Consider the following 23373-nt stretch of genomic DNA (forward strand, 5'->3'; position numbering starts at 1 on the left):
CAAAATCTCGGGGGCCAACTGTGATCACCTCTTCGAGAAATAACACGGCCAGGAAATTTTGCATTTTGAAAATTGTTTCGTTGCTTGTGTGGCACGTGGCGCCGTCTTGTTGAAAACAAACGTCGTTCACATCAATATCTTCCGATTCCGGCCATAAAAAATCATTAATCATAGCTCGATAGCGCAATCCATTCACCGTAACAGTTGCACCAGCTTCATTTTCGAATAAGTAAGGTCCAATCACACCGCCAGCCCAAAAACCGCACCAAACGATTCTTCACATCACCAAGTTGTCACAACAGCTCAATTTTTTTTAACAAGTTTTACTATTGCTGGCCGAGAAGGCGCTTCACGATGACCAAAAAGCGCTTTAGTTTCGCGAACTGTGAAATTTTCACCATTTCTGTAGTGAATTTTTACAATTTCAATGCGTTGTTGAAGCGTGTATCGTTGCATTTTTATTAATCGCATAGTTTTTTTTGTCAAAAGATGACAGCTTCAATAGTGACAGCTGCCCAGATAGCGGGCTATTCAAAATGAAACCTCTTATTGGAAAACCCTATAGCATGGAGGTCGTCTTCCGCCACAGTCGTGTTGCTACACCAACCGTTGCAACTGCTTGCGATGTATTTTTATTCTCGTTTTTAATTCAATTCAATTTTATTTTGTAAAAATTAACATATCACAAACTAAAATTTGATGCGTATATATTAACACAAAAATTATGAAGTAAACAAGAACACTCTTGTTTAAGATGTAGAAGAATCCCGCTTCAGAATACACCCTCAGACACATGAAACAGATCAATATCCGGAGTGATATTATTCAGCATAGCGGTACCTCTTGCCACAGGTATAACTATCGGCAGGTTGGTCCTGAATATAGGAATGTGAAACAATCTATGCCGACGCTGTCTTAGGTAACTTTCGGGAACACACAGACTAATGCTCCGAATAATTTAAAGATTATCGATCATACCGCGCAATTGATAAAAATGCACATTCCTTCTAGTCTCTAAAATATTGTAGTCAAGCACACCCTGGAGACATTCGGTCTGGTAGAGCCAAGGATACCTGTACTCTCAGAAGCTTACCAGAGGTAACAGTACAAAATTGTTAGATTTCAACTTCAACTATGGTCAATAAAAACAACATTTAGGAATATTCTCATTTTTCAGTTTAATCTAATTTTCATATGGTGTACAAAATACATATCAGCGTTGCTTGCGGTAGTTTTAAGCACCATTTATTTGTAAAATGCGGTTGGAAAGTTGTCGGAAAGAAGGTGGGTGACGTGTTTGCAGAGAAGCAGAAGATGGTGTTCTTCAAGAGCATAGCGCAGGCGCTGATGGACTTCAACGAGCTGAACCCGACGGGGCCGCTGCAGCTGCTGACGGAGTTCCTGAACTCGCGCAAGACGCTGCCCACGGCGCAGCTGGGCGTGCTGGTGCACAACATGGCCTGCTACATGGACTGCCTGCCCCTGGAGGCGCTGGGGCCCGGCGCCGCCTCGGGCGCGCTGCTGCAGCAGCTGGACGCGCTCTTCCGGCGCCTGCTACTCGTACTGCCGCTGCTGGACGACGTGGCGCCGCTGCTGCGCATCATGGTCTCCATCCTCAAGGTGCCGGCCATCAGCCAGTTCAAGGTCAGACCCCTTCCGCACACGTTCGCATAGTACACAGAATACTTGTTGTATACTGTTATATACTGTTTTCAGTATGTCCAGCAAGACAAGAGAGTCTTAATGATTTCGAGCAACACCCTGCTGAATCGTCTCATTTGTCAAGTTCTAAGAACACAATAGCAAAGTAGTTATAAGCCGGCCAAAGAAAAGGCGGATCTAATGTAGAGCAAATAATAAAAAACTAGGCCTTAGAACACATTGTTGTTGAGGGGTTTTTTCATCAACGTCAACCCTAATTATACTCGGACAGTCTGCCGCTCGACCCTCAGTATACTAATCACAAGTAACCGCAACATCCAATTTTGACCTGTACAATGTTTTTTGGGATCTCGCGCGCAAAAGTAAGCAAATAGAACGCTTGTAAGCGTCTCCTGCATTCTACCTCTTCTTCTCCGTCTTATTCCTCATTGCTCGCCTTGCAGAAGCAATGACTCTTCTCCAGTTATCCCTTGACTGTGCTGCACATAGCGCTCCAACTACAGAGGTGCCTGCTGCTGCCTTAATTTGATCGGTCCATCGTGTGGGATCTTCCTCTCCCTCTCTTTCCCTCCAGGCTACCGATCACAACTAGTTGTTCCAGGCTATACTCGTTGCCGCGCACAACGTGACCAAAGAACTGGAGAATCCGTCGGGTACAGACATTGGCCAGAGTCAAGCCATCCAAGCGTAGTTCCTGGCGAATGGACTCATTGGTGCGTCTAGTTGTCCATGGAATTCGGAGCATGCGCCTCCAACACCACATTTCGAAGGCATCAATTTTTCTCCTTTCTGTTGCTTTTGTAGTCCATGTTTCAGCAGCATAGAGAAAAAATGGAGTGGACCAAGCTCCTGACAAGCTTCATCTTGGTGTTGTTACTCACACCCCGGTCTTTCCAGATTTTGTCTAGCTTAGACATGGCACTTTTGGCGATGGCGATACGACGTTTAACCAGCAGTGTGTAAAAGGCGCTTTTAAGCGTTTCCCGTAAACAATGTGTTCATTTCTTTAAACCTTTCCGGTCTGGAATAAAAAGGAAACAATCCGCGGGTTCCGAAGGGGGTACTGGCAATACCCCAAGTAAAATGCTATAAATACAGTTTTTTTACAAATTCGACTTATGTCAAAATGTTTATCATGCTATTGTAATTCTATTTTTTTCATTATAATTTGAATTTTCTGCAATAAACATAATAATTTTCAAAAAAAACATAGCTGCGAAGAAGTTCTCTGCGGAAATGACATTCAATTCCACCCGAAGTTCAAACATCACTGGCCACTAGTCGCGCTTCGGCCGGAAACGATGCGTGCGAGAGGGGGTGAGAAGAGAGAGAGAGAGAGAGAAGCATACTACACTGCGGGTTTTTAATTTGTCGTTATATTTTGGTGAAAAAAAAAGAATGTTAAAAAAATTCAGACAGAGAGAAACAATACAAAAATGACATTACGTTGTATGAACAGTTTGTACAGTGAAACTTGGGTTTGGGAATATTTGTCCATCTGTAGCCTGATTTGGAAGTGAACAAATTTTCTTCTTCATTTCTACTGTTGTCTTCCATATCTACGACTCCATGCTGTTAGAGTAAAAATCATCAAGTTCTTCGATTAAATAGTTATCTGCGTCGGAAGCATCATCTTTATTTTCTAACCCTTAATCACTTTCATCATCACTTAAAGATACATCAATGTCCGTATTGCTCAGAAGTTGCTCAATCACATCATCTGTCAGTTGTTTTCCACTCATTGTTAGGGTAAAGTAAATATTAAAATTATGACAATTTAATTACAGTGTAAAAAGGCAGATACATATTCATTAAATAAATGTAAAAATGCAATTGATTATAATTCTTATTAGAAACGAGAAAAAACACTCTGTATTTGTCAAATAACGCTTGCGTATCGGGAACACGATGCACACGCGTGCAAATTTGACGATGTACCACCGATGACTAATCTGTGGAGATAGATACAGCGCTAGTAAAGAAATTGATACCCCCTTCGGAACGGACAGTTAAAGAAGTAATAGTGTAAAATTGTGGAGTCGCCCATTGACCACCGAACAAAGTAGGTTAGTGAACGAATGCGGGAAAATGTCTGTCAATGGCAACCCAGTTGGCGCAAAGAAGAGGATAGCGCATGAATGTAGGATTGCGGCGTGAATATAAGAGGACGTATGGATGGAAAAATGAATGAAGTGTGTTGTGTGATGAATCAGCAGGTGAGGAGCATATGAGGAGCATACCCTGGAGAAACTCAGTCGGGCGGAGCCAAGGATAATAGCTGTACTCTCAGAAACCAGATCTAATATTACGGTCAACAGAGCTATGGCCTATAAAAGCAACATTAAGGAATATTCACAATTTTCCGTTGCACGCAGTAATTTTTAGTAAAATGCTTAGTAAGATGCATGAACATGGAAGAGGCGAAGAATGTTTGCACAAAGACAGAGTGGTGTGGCATTCTATTCTCTCTGCCAGCGGTGTGATGGTTAGTTTTTATAAAAAAATATCTAAATTTGTGTGTTTTTCCAGGGCTTGCTTGATCCATTCTCCAAGATAGTCAGTTACGCCATCCAGAAGCACGTGATGCAGTACAAATACTTGCTGGAGCTGAGCTTCCTGTGTAACCGCAGCTTCTCCAAGGAGAGAGACAAGCTCATGATGTGCCGCATGATCACCTACGAGCTGGTGCAAGCCCTCAAGTTCAAGACGACCATTCCTGACGAGAACTTTCTCATGCTCATCAGCTTTGTGCTCCAGGGTATAGTCATCCATCAATGCACTTCCAGATAGTCTTGAGAGTTTGGTAGTTAGATATAAAGTCACGCTTGACAGTTTGGTAGTTGGAGATAAAGTAACGCTTGACAGTTTGGTAGTTGGAGATAAAGTAACGCTTGACAGTTTGGTGTTGAAGATAAAGTATTTGTTTGAAGATGCGGGCGGCTCGTTGCCCCTCACGTCTGCCCTGGAGGACTGCCTGAAGGTGAACGGCCCCTACAACCGGGAGTACAGCACGGGAGCCTCGGACTGCATGCGCCAGTACATCGGGGACGTGCTGGACTTCCTGGCAGACTTCCACACTCTCACCAAGATCAAGGTGAGGATGCGCCGCAACCCACCAAACTCTAATTAACACACCTAGAACGGGAAAGGTATTTCTACCCGTCTGGTCGATTGATGCTTAAGACGAAGAAGACGGCAAGGATATTTTACCTTCTGCGCCGGCCTCATTTCAAAGTCCTGTCCATTGTTTTTTACATGAATATTATGTACCAATCTCTTTGTTAAGGTCTAAATTTCTTCTTCTTCTTCCTGGCTACATCCCGACCTATCGTCTTTGTAGACTGCTGGGGTCAGTTCTTCTCGTCCTTAGGTTGTAGGTCCTTCTGTCATGGAAACTGTCACCTAGGCCATGTCGTCGAACCATGTTTTCTCTTTGCAGCATTTATGAATTTTTTTGTTCTTCCTCTAGATATCTTTCGAGGAAGATCCATTTCTATTGCCTGGTTTACGACATGCTCGGGTTCCCTACGTCCTTTACGCCCATACCATCTCAATTGAACTCTTCATTTTATTTATTGTAACTGCAGACAGTTGGTAGAATTCCATATTGAATTTTTGGCTAATATGGGTGTTTGATAATGTCTTAATACGACGAAACGCATCACGTATTAACATATACATGAATAAATGTGGAATTCAAATTCAATAAACCTTGTTTAATTTTGGATATATTACCCAACTCTTTATTTTGTCTCAAAGGGACACTCCCGCTGACCATCTAAGCATTCGCATTTCGGCATTGTTTAGGTCTAAACTATATGTACACAATTATCGAATTCCTTCGCCAGCGGTCCGCAGGCCTAAAAAACAGCTGTCCGAAATGTGTTAACCAAAAAATTATCACGATGCCAGTGTTGGCAGTGCATCAGTATTGATAAAAAGGTCCGGAGAAATTGAGGTTGGAATTTAGGGTCCAGAGAGTTTGTTAGAGATGAAGTTTGGGGTTTGCAGAGCTACAGCAAGGGGTCCTCGGTGGGCCTGAACGAGGACACCCTGGGCGGGGTCCTGAAGAGCGGCATGGCGCAGTTTGTGGCACTGGAGATCACCCGCGGCAACAACCGGGACAACCGAGCCATCGCGCGCTACATGCCGTGGCTCTACAACGCGCCCTCCGCCCTGCAGCAGGGGTAAACCAAACTATATTCAATTAACATAAGACAAATACCCGGATGTGCTACAAGGCTTAACCATTTTAAATGTTCAGTACTATCTACCCTCTGATTGCAAACAGCTATATTGCTCACTCCTTTCAACAACGTCATATATCAAAAATCGTCAATTTTCAGTTGTGCATGTTTTCGGAATGCCCAAAAAATGTACTACATCCCAGCAAAAGCGGTATATTTTTAACTTAACATTTGCCCGCTACAGGGCAGAAAGTGTTGTTTTTGCATTTTGAAGAAAAGGTATTGTTTTTTTTTTTTTTAAATATCCAATACATTTTTCAAATGGAGAAAAAACCTTCAGGTTTTACCTAAAAAGATCTGTTGCACAGTAAAAAGTTTAATAAGTGGCTTGATATTAATTTTTAAACATTTCCTTATATTCTTAAACTTTAAAAACGATCTCCTGTAAAATCAAGTTTTTTGATATGTGACGTTGTTGAAAGGAGTGAGCGATATATGGTATAAAACTTTTGACCAATATCACTAGTCTGTTTTTGGTTGGTCGGAAGATATTGCTTTTTAGCAATAATCCCGCCAATGTACTCATTTCCTTTCTGTACATGAAGTTTAAATAAATAAATAAATTCCCCAGGCCCCGGGAGTTCACCGAGTGCGTATCCCACATCCGCATGCTGTCCTGGCTGCTGGTGGGCGCGCTGACGCACCACGCGCTGCACGGGGGCGCGGGGGCTGCTAGCGGGCCGGGGGCGCCGGGCGCCACGGGCGCACCGGGGGCGCAGGGGGCGCAGGGCGCGCAACCCGTGCCGCAGGAGGCCAGCTGCCACATCGCCGACCACATACAGGTGCGTGTCCGCACATACCACACAATCTTCTATTCACTTTATATTTTACCTCAAATTAAAGAGTTTTACCCTTAATTTATTTTAATGCTAGGGTTTTTTAATGTTTTAGTCAAAGTTTATCCACTTTAAAGGCATATTTAATTTTCAATTATGTCTTCAAATATTTTGTACTAATTCATCGTCCAAAAAGTTGAAATGCATTTAGCGCGTTAAACCATATCCGCTCCCTAGGTGGAGCATATGGAGTCCACCAACTGTCTCCAGGCTTTTCTGTCGGCTGCCAGCTCCCTCGCATCCCCCCAAGTCAGATCTGCGTCCCGAAGTTTGACGAGAACTGCCGACGAATTGTCAGCAGTGGTCGTCCTGGGCGGCACAAACCTGGTGCATTGTAAAATAGGCAAGCTTGCGGCTCTCGGGAGGCATGCGGAGTACATGGCCGAGCCGACTGAATCGCCTTTTCTTGACGACAGTTGTGACCAAGATTTGCTGCGTCCTACGCCTTATCTCTTCATTCCTCACAAAGTCAAAGCACCGCATGCCTAAAATTTTCCGCAGACACCTATTCTCAAAGCTAGTACACGGCATTTAAAAACCCTAAATCAAGAATCGAAATATTTCAACCTTTTTTTTTAAATGGTCCATTTTTAGTAGTACTTTCTGGCATTGGTGGATAACATATCGAACTACTTTAATAAAACAGCATTTTGTAGTAAACATATCGCTCACTCTTTTCAACAACGTCGTATATTAAAAAGGAAAATTTTTCAGGAGATTGTTTTTAACTCTTTCTCCGCGCTTGGCATCTAGAGGTGATTTGCCGAACAAGGCCCATACGCGGCTGGCACCTCTAGGTGACGCTGAGTTTTGGCCCTTATATCTTTACCATTTCATACAATTTTTGGTCGAAAATTGCTTGAACACAAGCTCTCAGCATATTTTAAGTGACATCTTACGAGATATCTCCTAAACATTTATAAATTAGTTTTAAAAAATCAGATCTCCGATGAACTGTGAGATTGCCCAATAGTTCAACTTTTGGCCGCTACGTGGCGCGCCAAAATTTCCGAGTTTTGAAGTGGATTATGCGTCAGTAAGGATATATGCATAATTTTTCTGTTACTGTATACTAAATCTCGGTTCGCGGTGTACGTTTTTTCGGGAATACTCAACTTTATTTGTTTTTATTTTCTCGGAGACTTTTGCTAAATATCTGTGAGGAGTGTTTTGTCGTTTTTGCATTAGCTTTTATTGCAAAATATTATAAATCGCATCACATAACTTTAAAAAATAATAGTATTTTTTTGTTTTTATTTGTAAAAAATCCGATTTAAGAAACTCGCAATACTGTGTAGTGTTTTTAAAAACGTAAATACAAATATAAATATATAATTATATTCCGATTGTGTTTTTTATAGTTTGAAAATTTAGTGCCTTGTGATTAATATTTTTTTAAAGTTTATATTATTAAAAATGGAGAGCCGTAACCTGTCACAAAAAGAAATAGAGGATATAATGATGTTGGATTCAGATTACGAAATGAGTAGTGATGATGAATGTGAAGCAGTGTGTGAAGCCAGAGTCTCCGAGTCGGAGTCGGAGACTGCAACTTGTCCCCGTGCAGGAACTTCAGCTGCTTCTGCTGAAGGAAGCCAACCAACCGGAAGACAAGAAAATGTAGAAATCATCCCGGCATCTTGGACATCTGGTGATTTTGTTCCAATAGTTTATGAATTTGATGATTTCACATCGGGGATAAATCCATCCACGGGCTTAACCGAAAATTCCTCCGAGTTGGACTACTTCTTACATTTTTTGAATTTGGTTTTAATTGCAAAAATTGCTAAATTTACGAACCAATATTACGATTACCTAATGAGAACGGAAGAGTTCAAAGAAAAATCCCGCATTCACAAATGGCGTAATACCGTTCCGGAGGAAATGTATATATTTTATGCAGTTTGTTTATTGATGACCAGGAACCGTCACCTTACGATTGAGGAGCATTGGAGCACGGATCCTTTACTGAAGAGTCCAATTTTTGGAAAAACGATGAGTAGAGATCGCTTTGAAATTATCCTGCAAATGCTACATTACTGTGACGTGGAGAATGTTACGTACGGTGACAGGTTACATAAAATAAGACTATTAATTGATCATTGTCGTGATTTATTTAAAAATACCATGAAGCCGTACCGCAATATATGTATAGACGAAAGCGTTATTGTTTTTAAGGGACGATTGCATTTTAAGCAATATATACCTTCAAAAAGACATAGATTCGGGATTAAAATGTTTGTGATGTGTGACGTAGCTTCAGGTTATATTTTAGATTTTATCATTTACTGCGGTGATGGTACAGATATAACAGACAGTGAATCGTTAGGTGTATCCGGGGCTGTTGTAACGACGCTCATGAAAGATTATTTTGAAAAGGGACACACTCTGTGGTGCGATAATTGGTACACGAGCCCTTCTTTGTTTCAATTTTTGCACGAAAAAAATACGAATGCTTGTGGAACGGTAAGGAGCAACCGAAAAAATATGCCGATATTTAAAAAAACAAAAAAAGGAGATTCGCAAGCTTTCCATAAAGGACCACTTCTAGCCATAAAATGGCACGATAGACGTGAAGTTCATATTTTAACTACTCTCCATTCTGACACGATGGCAGCAACAAGAAAGGTAAACAGGATAACCGGTGAACCCATTTGCAAACCATCAGCAGTTCTCGAATACAACAAGAATATGGGTTCTGTGGATAAAACTGATATGATGCTGAGTAGCCTTTCTTGTATGCGTAAGTCCACCAAGTGGTACAAGAAAGTTGGACTTCATGTAATCGATTTGTTTTTATTAAATGGATACACGTTATTTAAATCTGTCACTTCAAAAAATATTGGCTTGGCCGAATTCCAACTAAATGTTATCCGCCAAATTATTAATAAATATTCACAATTTACAAAAAGTATACCCTCAACTTCACGCGCGTCATATGATACGGAAAGCAGAGTGACATTCAAAAGTGAATTATTGAAACACATGCCCCGACCAATTCCATCTACAGAAAAAAAAATCACTCCATTTCGTAGATGTAAAATCTGCTCCGAGTTAGGGCAACGTAAAATGACTAGAGTTATGTGTTTCGAGTGTGATGTGTCCCTTTGTCACCTAACGTGCTTCTATACGCATCATGAAAGAATAAACTATTAGTTAATAATTGATGACTTTCCTAGTGCTTAGCTTATCTTAGTGTAATAAATCGTAAAATCATAAGTGGAGCTAGTGTTTCCGCGAGGCGAGTTTCTCAAGTGCGAGAAATACGATCGACGCAGTGGCCGACAGATTGATGACAGAAAATGGCGCCGGCTGAGAGGTATGTTTTTTAGTATGGAGGGTTATTATTTATTTATTTCTCAGAAAATAAACAGAATAAAGATGGTTTCATGATTTCAAAAAATACTTTGGGTGTCGGTTGACATATTTATTCAACGTCATAAATTTGAAAGACAGCGTACAATTAAAAAAAAATGTTTTCGTTTCCCTAAAAACAGTGCCGCGTATGAGTGTTGCTCGCATACATTGAAGACGCGGAGAAAAGGTTAAAGCTAAAAAATGTATTAACCGTTTCCGGTCTTATGTTGAATGCCATTCGACATGGACTTTATTCCGGTGAGTCCAACGTCGAATGTCATTCTACATATTTTTCTTCATCAGTTTAGTGTTAAAATACAAGCAAACATATTTTTTTCTCACTCGTATTTAGTGTAAAATGTAATAATAAGAGACAAGATTGTATACATTCAAAATAAAATTAAATTTTTAACACAAGTGTAGTTTTATTTTTAAAAAAATGGATGTATTGTTTAACCCTGTAATGCTGTAAATCTATTGTAGACCTGGTGGAATTTAAAAAAAATAATTATGGACCGGAAAGGGTTAAAAATAAATATCAAGCCACTTATTGAACTTTTTACCGTGCAACAGATCTTTTTAGGTAAAACCTGAATGTTTTTTCTCCATTTGAAAAATATTTAGTATCTTTAAAAAAATAATTAAGCACTACCTTTTTTTTTTTAAATGCAAAAACAACACTTTCTGCTCTGTAGCGGGTAAATATTAAGTTTAAAATATGCTGCTTTTGCTGGGATATAGTACATTTTCTGGGCATTACGAAAACATGGCAATTGAAAATTGTCAATTTTTGATATATGACGTTGTTGAAAGGAGAGAGCGATATGTAATAAATATATATTTAAAAATAAATGCAATTTGAGAAAAACTCAATTTTCATTCACAAGAATGTGTCAAGATCGTGTGAAATTGGCTCATTCTCAGAGTTTCACTATCAATGCCACATCCTCCTATTTAGGAATTTAATATATTTAAATAAAAAAAAATTTAATTTCGCTATCACTACTTTAAATATCACTAGGAAGAATCCGATATTGTAAAGGCGAAAATAATACATTATTATAAAAATGTATTTATATTTTTTGCTAAATATTAAAATAAGTTAAATTGATTTATTTGCAAATATAATTGATAAATCAGAACTTTATGGTGGGGACTGACCGGAGCATTTTGTCATAATGTAACGTCGTAACATCGCTCGCGGTGAGCATCAGCGAGCATCCGAAACTATGGAGCGCTCGGTTCGCTGTTCTGACTATACGAATGCTCGCATCGTAACGTGTTACGTTACGACCGAATGGTCGGTCAGTCCCCCTACCATTAGAAATAAGTAAGCTGTGACATTACCTCACAGCTCGACTGTTGAAATACACTAACGTCATCGTCATTTTATTGTCGGTCACGCTTTTGATGAAGTATATCCAGAGTATATGGATTCTCCGCACTCTAAATCGTTAACCTTTTTGAATGCCAGTATGTAGGAGTGTAGCTGTGCACAGCAGGCCATGAATTTTTTATCAAAATAAATAATTTTTAAATTATATTTTTTTAAATTAAAAACATTACACCTTGAAAGGATATTTCAATGACTTACCGAATTTATTCCATGTGCGATGTATTTGCTTCCCTTTACTTAGATAAACATATTTTAATTTTTCAGAAAATTTGGAAAAAATGTCAGGGTTGTCACAACTTGTCACATATGACACATATGTATTAAGATCGATTGTTTTTTTTAAACTGTAAACTAATTTTTTTTTTTTTTGTTGAAAAAATGGAGGTTCACCCTCCATTGTCAGCAGTCACAATAATTTACGTAAGTCAAAAACACAGAAAACACACAGAGCAGAGTTGAAACACGAAAAACACATTAAATAAATGTACAAACAACACAGAAAACACACAAACAAGTTAAAAATTGATAATTGTTCCGCACAAGTATCAAAAACTAACAAAAATCAATAAATCAAAATAAAATTATTGACGCGGGATAGATATCTGCAATATACGCGCGAAAATTGACAACCGTATTTTAGTGACTCTGCTGTCTGTCAAACGAAGCTAGTGGGTGGATCTCTGTAAAATCGATAATATCAGAAACCTGTAATTTCGTCTGTTTAGTCAAGTACTACAAAATCATCCCAATAGATGTCTCTGTGTGTTCCATATTTTAAATAAATGAAAAAACGGGACATATGTATGATACAGAGGCTCAAAGAATAGCGAGTAAACTCGCTATTTTTCTATGGCCGGCCTGCTGGGCACGGCCAAGAATGCGAGAAATCTCGCTCTTGGCATAGAAGCGGTTAAACGTTTGAACGCAGTCGTCTGGAGTGTGAGGTCACAAATATAGATACGGCGGTGTCTCTCACAGGTGATCATGGCGGGCTTCGCGGAGCAGTCCAAGGCCTCGGTGCTGCACATGTCTTCCCTGTTCCACGCCTTCATCCTGTGCCAGCTGTGGACCGTGTACCTGGAGCACGGCTGCGGCGCGCACGCGCCCTCCTCCGAGGCCTACCACCTCACCATGAGCATCCTGTTCGACTTCTGGGGCAAGGTCACCCCCTGCATCCTGCAGCTGGTCTCCCACTCCAAGGTGGTGAGTCTGCCCTCCGGCTCCACTAAGAACCTATACTATTGCACAGTGCACGGAGAGCATGGACCAATATAATGTATCGCATTATCTTTCCCCAGATACACTATGGTGGAGACTGACCAGAGTCATTTTGTGGTGCAAGCATTCGTATAGTCAGTACAGGGAGCTAAGCTCCTTCCGAGTACTCTTTCCGATGTTCGGATGCTCGCCGCGAATGTTACGTTACGACAAAATGCTCCGGTCAGTCCCCACTTTATACTGCTCAGAACATAGAGATGGGGCCGTTGACTACTTTCAAAAGCTGGTTTTAGATGACAGATCTCTACTTCTTCTTCGTGTTAGGTTAGGTTAGGTTAGGTTAGTCTGCTGACGACAGTCGGTGGACTTTTACGTAGTTTTCTCCCAGTAATGAGCAAATGCTGAGAAGTTCCTGATTGGCCCACACTAGATTATCCCTCCTGTTCCCAACACAGATTAAAAATAAAACATCTTTTAAAAAAAGTTAAAATAAACAATAATCCAATAAATGATCTATAAACCTCTTGTACATAATAAGCAAGGTAAAAAATTAATGCAACTCCAATCTAAAAAAACAAAATTGAACCATAGCATTGTCTTCTTCTTCTTGGAGTGCCTTGTTGGGTCCCTCCAACGTTGGCGATCACTATGGCTAAAGCTTCACGGTCCAGCGCCGTCCGGAACAACTCCCCCACTCCTCTCATCCCGGTCCAGGCGCGAATGTGAAGTCACGATGTTTGCTTCCTGCCAGGTCCTCACAGTCCTTCTATCTTGCGGAATTGATTTGATTTTTTGATTTCAACTTTTCTAGGTAGAAAAGAAGCAATGTAGGAAAGATCCGAGAGTGTGAGCGTGTCTAAATATTAGGAGTAAATGAGTGTAATTAAATTAAATAAATTCGAGCGTTTCCCAGTACAGAAAATTTGGAAAATAATCTCACATTTCTTTGTGAATGAATCTGCCGACTTGAATGATTAATTCGGTAGATATCCTCGAAATTATCCGAGCGTAGATTCCGCCTCTGTCGCGAGATGGCGAACGATTGGGTCTGTGTGCTGATGTCGGCTCTTTCCAGCTGGCCGAGACTGTCAACCTACACTTCCTGAGCCTACTGGAAGCCTTGCTGGAGTGTAACTCCATGGCCCTGAGCAAGCTGCTGCCCCTCTGGAGCCCGGTACTCTACTCTCACCACATCCAGGTGAGTCGCGTGATATATAAAAAAATAAAAAAGAGCTTTTTTTTCTCAATCTGTTTATATAATAATTACTCATCGTGGGATAATAATTACCCCTATAGTTCATAAATGTATGTAGGAAGCTGTCCCACCGCATGCTCAGATCTGATACAGAAGCATCTAGGCTTCCTGACAGATCTGCTCTTGCTAAGCAATTTTTTTTTTAACTAAGTTGCGAAATTTATTGAAAATGTGAAACAATACAAAATTGTATCCCGATTTTACTGTGAATTTACATTTAAAAGCTTTCAATATACCTGTCACTGCCAATCTAAATAAATACAAGATTTTAAGTCCATCACCAAATTTTCTAGAAGTACCCCAGTGTAGGCAGTGAAAGGGATTAGTGTTTAGTTCAATTAGTTAGATCCGATTCCGACTCGACGTTGGCCGGTACACAGACGCCCACAACCCCGGCCAGCACAGCAGACAGACACGGAACAGTGCAAAGACATTTACAGAAAATGGTCAGTCATCGCATTTCCACTCAACCATTATTCATCGACACTATTTCGGATCCCTTTCACAAGTAACGACACATATATATACGTATATACACACACACACATGTATTTTTTCTTGATACACGCCTATCACAATCCTAACAAATGATGGACATAAAAAAAAATTATAATAAAGAACAACCCTATCTCACAACCTGGCACAAAGTCCTAACCACGCCACTGAAAGACAATAAAAACATAACGCAGTACTTTGCACAAAGATAACTCCCTTACGATGCAGCACTTTAGATCAAATAAAATGTATGTAGAATAACGACGGGTAATGTGGGGGTGGTTTTCAGCTGCCGGGGCACCTCCAGATGCGCCTGCAGACCTGCCGCAACTTCCCGCCTGCGCCGCCGCCGGCCCCCTGCGCGCCGGGGGGTTCCGGGGGGCAGGGGGGCAGCGCGCCGGGCGCCGGGGGGCAGCTCGCCCTGCTGCTGCGCTGGCTGCAGCGGCTGCAGTTCAAGATGGCGCAGATCGAGCTGCAGAGCTCCAACGTGACGCAGTTCTACTTTGTGTAGCCGACACTACTATCTACTTGTATTTAGAGCAAATAAAATAGAGTCGTGTAGTGAATCCTCGTCTTTTATTACATGTCTATAGTGAATAAAAACATACACACTCACACGTGCACACATGCACACACATACGCCAAGTATAAAAGCTCAATAAAAATTGATGATGTATTGATAGCTGTTAATCCATTTTAGGAAACTTCCCGTTATTCCTATCGCACAGTGATTCGCCTAGAACAAGCCAGGTGGACAAAAGTCATTTCAAAGAATCGACTAATTGGTGATTCCATGACAATAACACCCCTGTAAATATTCCTGAGTGATGATATAAGCGGTCAAAATGAAGTTGTAAGGTAATTCCTTTTATGTAAACAATTTTTAATTGCAATCTTGCAGGGCTTTCACTAGCATCTGAAAAAAATTGATATTACGATGTTGTGATGAATTTCCGTTTAAAATTTGATTCAAATAAAAGACAATATGGGTTAAAGTTTTTTATTTATTTAAAAAAAAGAGAAATATTTGTGTTTTTATTATTTACACAAATATATCAATTTCATACTATTTCTGCGAGTGTATATATGTATATGTATATAACGTGGTAATATTCTTCTTTGTAATTAAAGTGGGTGTATAATAATAAAATAAACTATGTGTTGCTTTTTAATTAAAGAAACGACAATAAAAGTTTAATCTTAATAAATCTTTTTTAAATTACATATATTATATGACAGTTCACAATAGAATATTTTTCTATCTATCTGATTCTCTTGTTTATTCAGTGCGACGTCTGGCGACATCTGGTGGTAGATTTTCACAATCTGCTTTATGTAGGTACTTAATAAAATCTTTAGGTAGGTACCTAAGTATTTTATTTCATTTATATATATATATACATATATATATATATATATATATATATATATATATATATATATATATATATATATATATATATATATATATATATATATATATATATATATATATATATATATATATATATATATATATATGTGGCGTAGTTGGGTAGACGCTGTACTACGAAACTGGTGTTGTGGGTTTGATTCTCGCCAATTGCAAAATGAACTCAAGATTTTTTTTTTTTGAAATAAAGAGAAAATTTTGTGCTTTTATTATTTACAAAAATACTTAAATTTCATACTATTTCTACTACACTAACCACGGGACCACAACCCAACCCATATTCATGAAATATTTGTCTGGAAATATTAATTTTCAATTGGTCTGGGTGTTTGTAATGTATTTTTCACATAAACCTTCTCTTGCCTAACCTGCAGACAAGCTTCCAAAATAGAAGCTTTGCAGGTTATTCCTAAAAAAAAATAATCTTTGAGTGTATGAAGAATTATGAAAAGAAATGAACTTTGCTAATCATTTTTGGTCAACAATATTATATATTTAAGGAATTTTTAGATAAAGTGGAATTATTACATCAAATGACTCATTTACTTTTTATCTCTAAGGCCACAACTCTAGGTCTCCATTCAAACTAAGCTATAATCAAAAATGTCACGAATAAAAAATAAAGCAATTTTTTATTGCAAAGAATCTTTAATCGAAAAAAGAAAAAAAAAATATGTCTATCGTACTGGAGGTCCCGGGTTTGGTTCTCAGGGTGCTCAAAATAAATATAAGCGCTATTTTACTCTAATATTTATTTAATATTACCCTAGGCCAGGGGTAGCTCTTTAAGCAATTTGTGTAGCTCTGCAGCGGCCAATAAATCGCTAACATTAGTAAATTCTCAGAATGCAATCACTGCAACTATGCAGAACAAAAGAGGCAGTGACCGGGAACAATGGATTGCACACGTCCCATTACAATTTGTTTTGACTAACATGTCAACGGACTTTGATCATCAACCGAGACAAAGGAACAAAGAGTTCCCAAACGATATAAAAGGGGTACAGCCCTTGCCTCAAAATCTCATTCCTCCGCCGGGAGCGCGACTACGAAGTTCCACATCTCATTCCTCCGCCAGGAACGCGGCTACGACGATCGACATCTCATTTCTCCACCGGGAGCGCGACTACGAAGATCGACAACTCACTCCTACACTGGGAACGTAGCCAGTACCATCATACAGTCGACACCCATCTACCGACGTCGTCACGAGAACACCGCATCAAGACCTAGCTACGATCTCCAGTCCAGCACCCTCGTCAACATCACGAAGATACTCCGGTCAGCCCGACAGTCCATCTACGCCGCTACAACACCCCTACGACGCAGCCACGTCATCGCTACACTGCACCGCCTCGTGTAGCCTCTTTCGACCAATAAATACATATTCAATACGACCGTCTTCCTCCTCTTCACCACATCCCCAAAGCTCTTTATGAAATCTAAAATGATATTTTTAAAGAATTTATTATTATTATTATTTTTAATTATTCTGTGCGTGAAATATTCTGCGTGATTAATTAGAATTTCACTAGAGACATCTATTGGTGAGATAAAAGAAGCTTTTTATTGAGCAGAAATTCTTTCATTTGTATGTGAGGTCCGATTCCTATTCACTTAATGAATACTTGAAAAAAGCTAGAAAATATCATTTTTTTTACTTTAGCTTATTTTAATTTACTGTTACAGTTTACAATATTTTGAGTGTGTCCAAATATTTGTTTATAAATCTGGATTATCTCCAATTTATATTTATCCAAATAACTCCAAATTGGAGATTATCCAGATTTGTGTACACTAAAAAAATTCCATTACTTTTCTCAAATGGCAATTTCTGAGGCTTCAATTACTATGAATAAAATGTTTTTCTTCCATCGCTCTTGGTATTATTAGATTGTTAAAAAGCTCCTGTTTTTTTATGTCACCCCATATATGTATAATTATTTTTTATAATCTGTGGACATTGTTAAAAAAAAGTATTATAGCCGAGTTTGGAATTGAGTCCCACAATTATTTGATAAGCTTACCTTCCTGTCCTTCTCTATCGGATAGAAAAGTTAGTGAGATAAAAGGAGACGGAGCCAACTACTGCTGATAATATTAAATTTAAAATTTGAGTACTCTCACTTGGACGTTAAATGTACATGTGAGAGTGCTAAAAACCATTTTGGATGAAACATGAAACAAATGTTAGGATGAGTGGCCTCCCATGCTTGATTTTGCATTTTAGCAGGTTTTAAGATGTTAGCTGCTCAACAGCACAGCTCCTTCAATACTTGGTTTTATTTTTTTTATACATTTGATGATTTGAAGTTTCGGTGAAAGATAAGATAATAAACAATCATTCTCCGAACTGTTTTATTTCTTGAAATTGGTGTTTATCTCATCCTTTTATCTAATCAGTGCAAATTCTTAATCTGTCGTGGATTTCTTCAAATTGACGTGGTTATTTTTCATCTTTACTGCTGTGTGTTACATGTGAGTGGATTCCGGATAATTGCAGGTAAATGTTTTCACTTTTGTACGCTTTCGTTCTGTGCATCCGGTGGGAGAAGTCACGTCGCGTCACAAATTGAGCGGGCACCGTCTGCATAAAAAACGCACTTAAGAGTGTCAGAAATGAAGCCTCTAAGAAGCATATCAGGAAAGAGTCTTCGAGATAGAATAAAAAACGCCAGGATAAGGGAAATATGCGAGATGGAAAATGTCGTTAGATGGGGAAGGCAACGAAGGAGACAATAGTATGTGGGGAGAATGGAACCGTCCAGACTCCCCCACATCGCACTGTACGGCCAACCCTGTGGTAGACCACCAAAAAGATCTAATCGCAAGAGTCTAATCTTTCTTAAAAAAAAGCCATAAGGCCTACATCAAGATTCTTCTTGTGTCTTCTAGAAGACAATTTGGTTCCGGGTAGCTCCTTCTCGCATCACCAAAATAAGTGAAATTAGGGTAGGCAGAGAGAATAGAACGCCACACCACCTTGCATTAAACATAACAAGTATAAGTAGAAGTACTTGGATAACCAACATCTCGATATAATTATCTTCTCTGAATGCAGAATGAACTTATGTGTTACGTTTTAACATGAACAAAACGTTACGTTTCCATTATAAGTTATCAGGAATTCTAGATTTAATCTTAATTCTAATTTCAAATTGGTTCAACACGAGATTGGTCCCGTTTTGTCGCAACTTTAATTAAGATTTCGATAGAATACAGCGAACGGAACAGATTTGCATTTCGAGGATTTTTTTGTGCAATTTTGGAAATGTAACTTTTGGCGAGGACTTGCACAAGTGGATAATGAATGTGGACAGATCTGAAATAGATCGCATCATTCTGACAATGTAATTGTTAAATGGATTTTGTAAAAAAAATGTTCTAATTTGTTATTTTTATTTATGTACATGATGAAACAATTTCGATTGGCTATGCCACGATTTGCAAAATACAACAGCAAAAATTGACATAGCTCCTTATCTATGTACTTGCCTGATGGGGTGTATGTCTTTTTTGGGATGGTACCCGCTGCTGTTTCTTAGTTTTTATTCCTTTTCAGTTTTTGACATTGGATATATACTAGCCAGAAATACATAATACAGGTCAAATCTCGGTATTACGAACTTTACATTACCAAACAAAAAAATTTCACCGTAATACAAATTCGTTACACTGGATGTATAGGATATGACACATTTTAAATTTATTTTATCGCTATATTATACCTACTCTTATTAGAAAATAAAAAAAGATTATTACACTACACCCGATCAATACAATATAGGTACCTACATACTTCAGGACACAACAGAAATAAAACCATGATTTTCAAACTGTGAGACTTTATTGGAAAAAATAAATTTATTAGCAATGAAAGAAAAGTCAATTAAAAAGCAAGTTCAAACAGATTTTAATTTTTGAAAAAAAAAATCGGGAATTTTCTTTTGGACTTCTTAATGTTTTAAAACGAATTGTAACATCATTTTAAAGTTAAAAAAAACCGTTATCTTATGATCGGCTTTGCTACATTGAATTTTGGTTGAGTACATTTTATATGGAAGTTTTCCGGGGACGAATTGCAGATTCGTTATGCTGGAAATTTCGTTAATCCGTATTCGCTACAAAGATATTTGACCTGTACGCAAGTAACGTTATATGTACAATGTCACACCGCAAATGTAGTGTTGTGAAAGTATTGACACTGATGAATGAGTGCAGGTATGTATCGGATTTATATTGCAGAATTGCACCCAGTGATCTTATTTTAAATCAGAATTAGGTTCTCATCAAGGAGTCATTCAATAGCTAACCCAACATTACTTATCACATTTTAATTTAATTTCCTAATTGGAGATAATTCAGATTCGGAAACACTCAAAATGTTGTAAATAAATTAACTGGTCAAATTATTAGCTAAATATAAAAATGAAATGTATATATTCTAGCGTTTCTCGAGTATGTGAATATAATCCAGGATTCTGACCGCACGTACAAATGAAAGAGTTTCTGCTTAATAAAAAGCTTCTCTCATCTCATCATAGATGTTTCCAGTGAAATTCTTGTGAATTCAATTAGTTTGTTTGAAATTAATCAATATAATTAGGAGTTTCATGAATTTGAGTAGTGTGGTTGTCAATCATAGGTAGAATTGGTGAATTTACACGTGTAAAGTGATCACTTAAACCAGCCTAAATACCCAAACTTCCGTATTCTTCTTCTTCTATGTTGACTTTACTTATTTATTGCGTTTACTTATAGTTTGTATAAAAATGGCAAATGTCGGGCAAGTCCGAGAGATAAAAATCAGATGCCGAACTAAAATTGTCGATATAATGGATCGCGTTGCATAGTGGATCGCCACATGACCTGCCCATTGGGGCATGACCTGCCCATTGGCATGTGGCTAGGTAGGGAACTGAAGATGGGCCGATCACACAATTCCTGTGTGAGCGGCCCGAGAAGGAGAAGCGTGAACAAATAGAAGAGGAATGGAAGAGGCCCACATCCAGCAGTGGAGATGAGATGACAAGAGAAGAAGAAGAAGAAGTCGCTTGTGTTGTGGGAGGGAGTTCTTAATTTAATATAATATTGAATGGATCTGCTGAAATCTAATTGATTTATGAAATTTGTAGATCTTTTGATGCATGATCTATATCCCAATTTCTATCTGTGTCCAAGAGGGAATGTTGGATGGAATAGAGACGACATAAGCGAAGGAGCGTAAGATTTGACCGCTATATGGAAATTAAAATGGAGGAGGAATAGTTGATAGGAAAATGAGGAGAGCGTTAAAAATTACGAATAAATTACATAGATATGTTGAGTATGTATGGCGAATGTGAGCCGGAGAACAGAACGAGGACAGCCGAAAAAAGAACCCAAAATCTTGTGGTGTCAAAAGTCTGCGTAATCGGAGGGCATGTATGACTAGATGTATGGATGTGAAGTTTTTGTCCGCAATCTCAATTTGGAAATTAGTCTCTTTGGTTCGTACTTTTAATTGGCTGATACAATAAAACGGATGCGTAAGAGAAAGTTTCTAGAAACAACGATTGATAAAATGTACTGATAATAAATGATAAGTCAAATAACTCCTTATCGATGGATTCCGAGTATTGGCATTTATAGAATATGATAACAAGTATCATTATACTTTGTAAAACAAAGCCACAAATTCGCATACCAATTTAAGTTTAATTATAAGTGTAATATGTCATTACTAAAGTTTTAATGTTCCCTTATACTAAAAGTTGTCTCCATAGTGTAGTGGTTAGCACATTTAGCTACCATACTGGACGTTCCATTCTTAAGGGGGTCAAAATAAAAAAGTGTGTTTTTCCACTCTAATATATATTTATCTGGACTGATACCTGATGCGAGGACTGACCATCTTGCCTTCGTATAATTAATAAACGATCAAATTAACATTGCACCAATCTGATACAGTGTCCTACGCACCGTTAAATCACTCTGTAAAAGCCATTTGTAGACAACTTTGTGTACATTTTTGCTGTATTTCAGGTGAATAAATGAACGCGATGAGTTCAAAAAATAAGCCGGCCTGCGAATACGGTTCACTCTGCTATAGGTTGAACCAGGACCACTTGGAGCAATTCAGTCACCAACACTGTAAGATATCCATCATATATGCGGCGTTAGCTCGATGGTTCGCTGTACGGAGGGTGCGCAAGGCGGCGTGGAAAGGTTGGGAAACCGACCACATTCCCGGCTCCAGAGCCATCAGAAGCATCGAAGCTTCCTGACAGACCTCTCGTGCGAAGCGATCTTATTTTATGAACTAAGTTGCAAAAAATATTTGAAAACGTGAAACAAAATTGCATCCCAATTTTACTGTGAATTTACATTTAAAAGCTTCCAATGTCCCTGTCACTGTCAATCTTAACCCTTTCTGGTCCCCCAAAATTAAAAACAAAATCTAGGTAGACAGTTACATTCCACTACGGATCCCTTTCACAAGTTTAGTTCTAACGATGGAACTCACAAAGTCCTAACTACCACACAGAAAGACAACACAATGCAGTACCTTACATAAAGAACCGCAGAAGCACCTCCAACATCACCAAACGCGACTTAATGCTTCAACTACTAACTTTAACATTATGTCTGACTGAAATATATTTCCGCCTCCGTGGTGATTGCACCATTGGTTAGCGTGTTGAGCTACCGTGCTGGAGGTCCCGGGTTCAATTCCCAGGGGGGGGTCCCTTATTATCCTGGTCCCTGAAGCGCAGGAGTGATCACCTTGCCTTCATATAAGTAACAATCAAGATAATGCAGTGCCCTATGCACCATTGGGTGCGGATAAGGGTTAGAAGAAGTATATTTTAACTAGCGCAATGGCTAGAGCATTTGGCTACCGCTCTAGGGGTCCCAGCTTCGATTCCCACAGGGTTAAATTAAATATAAGTGATTTTTTTACACTAAAATTTATTTATTATCATCCTGGACTGGCACCTGAAGCGCAGGACTGGTCACCTTGCATTTGTGTAATCAACGACGAAATGCGATTCACTATTGGGAAAAAGAAGAAGAAATACATTTTATTATTTTCAGAAATATAAATTTACCAAAACAAAATATTCCGAGCCATATCCCATGATCTATTTATCCAACACTGCATAGGACACTACATCAGATTGATGCGATGTTTGGCTGATTGTTAATTTTATAAAAGGAAGTGGTTAATTCAGCATATTAAATTAATATATTAGTGGAAAATCAATGATATGTTTTTTACCCACTCTGGGAGTCGACCCCGTGGGACGTGTCTGAACGCTCTAACTAGTACTGCGGTGCTGGATCAACAAATAATTTATTCAAAAAATTTCGAGTGTGTCCTAACACTTGTTCACAAATCTGGGTTATCTCTGCTTAGGAGTTTTTTTTTAGATTCTCAAAATAGATGAAAAAAAAATGGAAGTCCGGGCATGACCATACTCTTCTTCATCTTC

General features: G+C 38.8%; 2 protein-coding genes across 5 annotated transcripts in view; both read left to right on the plus strand.

Annotated features, from left to right (window-relative positions):
* The window catches only part of LOC148302880 (protein unc-79 homolog), a gene marked incomplete at its 5' end in the record, with an annotated part of 34238 nt that extends 18906 nt beyond the window's left edge, over positions 1 to 15332 (plus strand). Inside the window, 8 exons of the mRNA XM_088270899.1 lie at positions 1304 to 1644; positions 4192 to 4420; positions 4593 to 4756; positions 5674 to 5849; positions 6481 to 6691; positions 12477 to 12701; positions 13792 to 13914; positions 14756 to 15332. Of these exons, the coding sequence (XP_088127025.1) occupies positions 1304 to 1644; positions 4192 to 4420; positions 4593 to 4756; positions 5674 to 5849; positions 6481 to 6691; positions 12477 to 12701; positions 13792 to 13914; positions 14756 to 14977 (1691 nt within the window). The remainder of the gene's footprint in view (positions 1 to 1303; positions 1645 to 4191; positions 4421 to 4592; positions 4757 to 5673; positions 5850 to 6480; positions 6692 to 12476; positions 12702 to 13791; positions 13915 to 14755) is intronic.
* Positions 15333 to 17873: 2541 nt separating this feature from the next.
* The window catches only part of LOC148302881 (tyrosyl-DNA phosphodiesterase 1-like), a 28522-nt gene continuing 23022 nt past the window's right edge, over positions 17874 to 23373 (plus strand). For 2 of the 4 annotated variants that reach the window (XM_088270877.1, XM_088270878.1), the window contains exons 1-2: positions 17874 to 18401; positions 21923 to 22030. In XM_088270877.1, coding sequence (XP_088127003.1) covers positions 21931 to 22030 — 100 coding nt within the window. In that variant the 5' untranslated portion in view covers positions 17874 to 18401; positions 21923 to 21930. The remainder of the gene's footprint in view (positions 18402 to 21922; positions 22031 to 23373) is intronic. The other 2 variants (XM_088270879.1, XM_088270880.1) reach the window with 1 other exon arrangement.

Source organism: Brachycentrus maculatus, unplaced genomic scaffold (assembly GCF_059751285.1).
Source record: "Brachycentrus maculatus isolate JH-2025_06_01 unplaced genomic scaffold, ASM5975128v1 h1tg000400l, whole genome shotgun sequence".
Taxonomy (NCBI): Eukaryota; Metazoa; Arthropoda; class Insecta; order Trichoptera; family Brachycentridae; genus Brachycentrus; species Brachycentrus maculatus.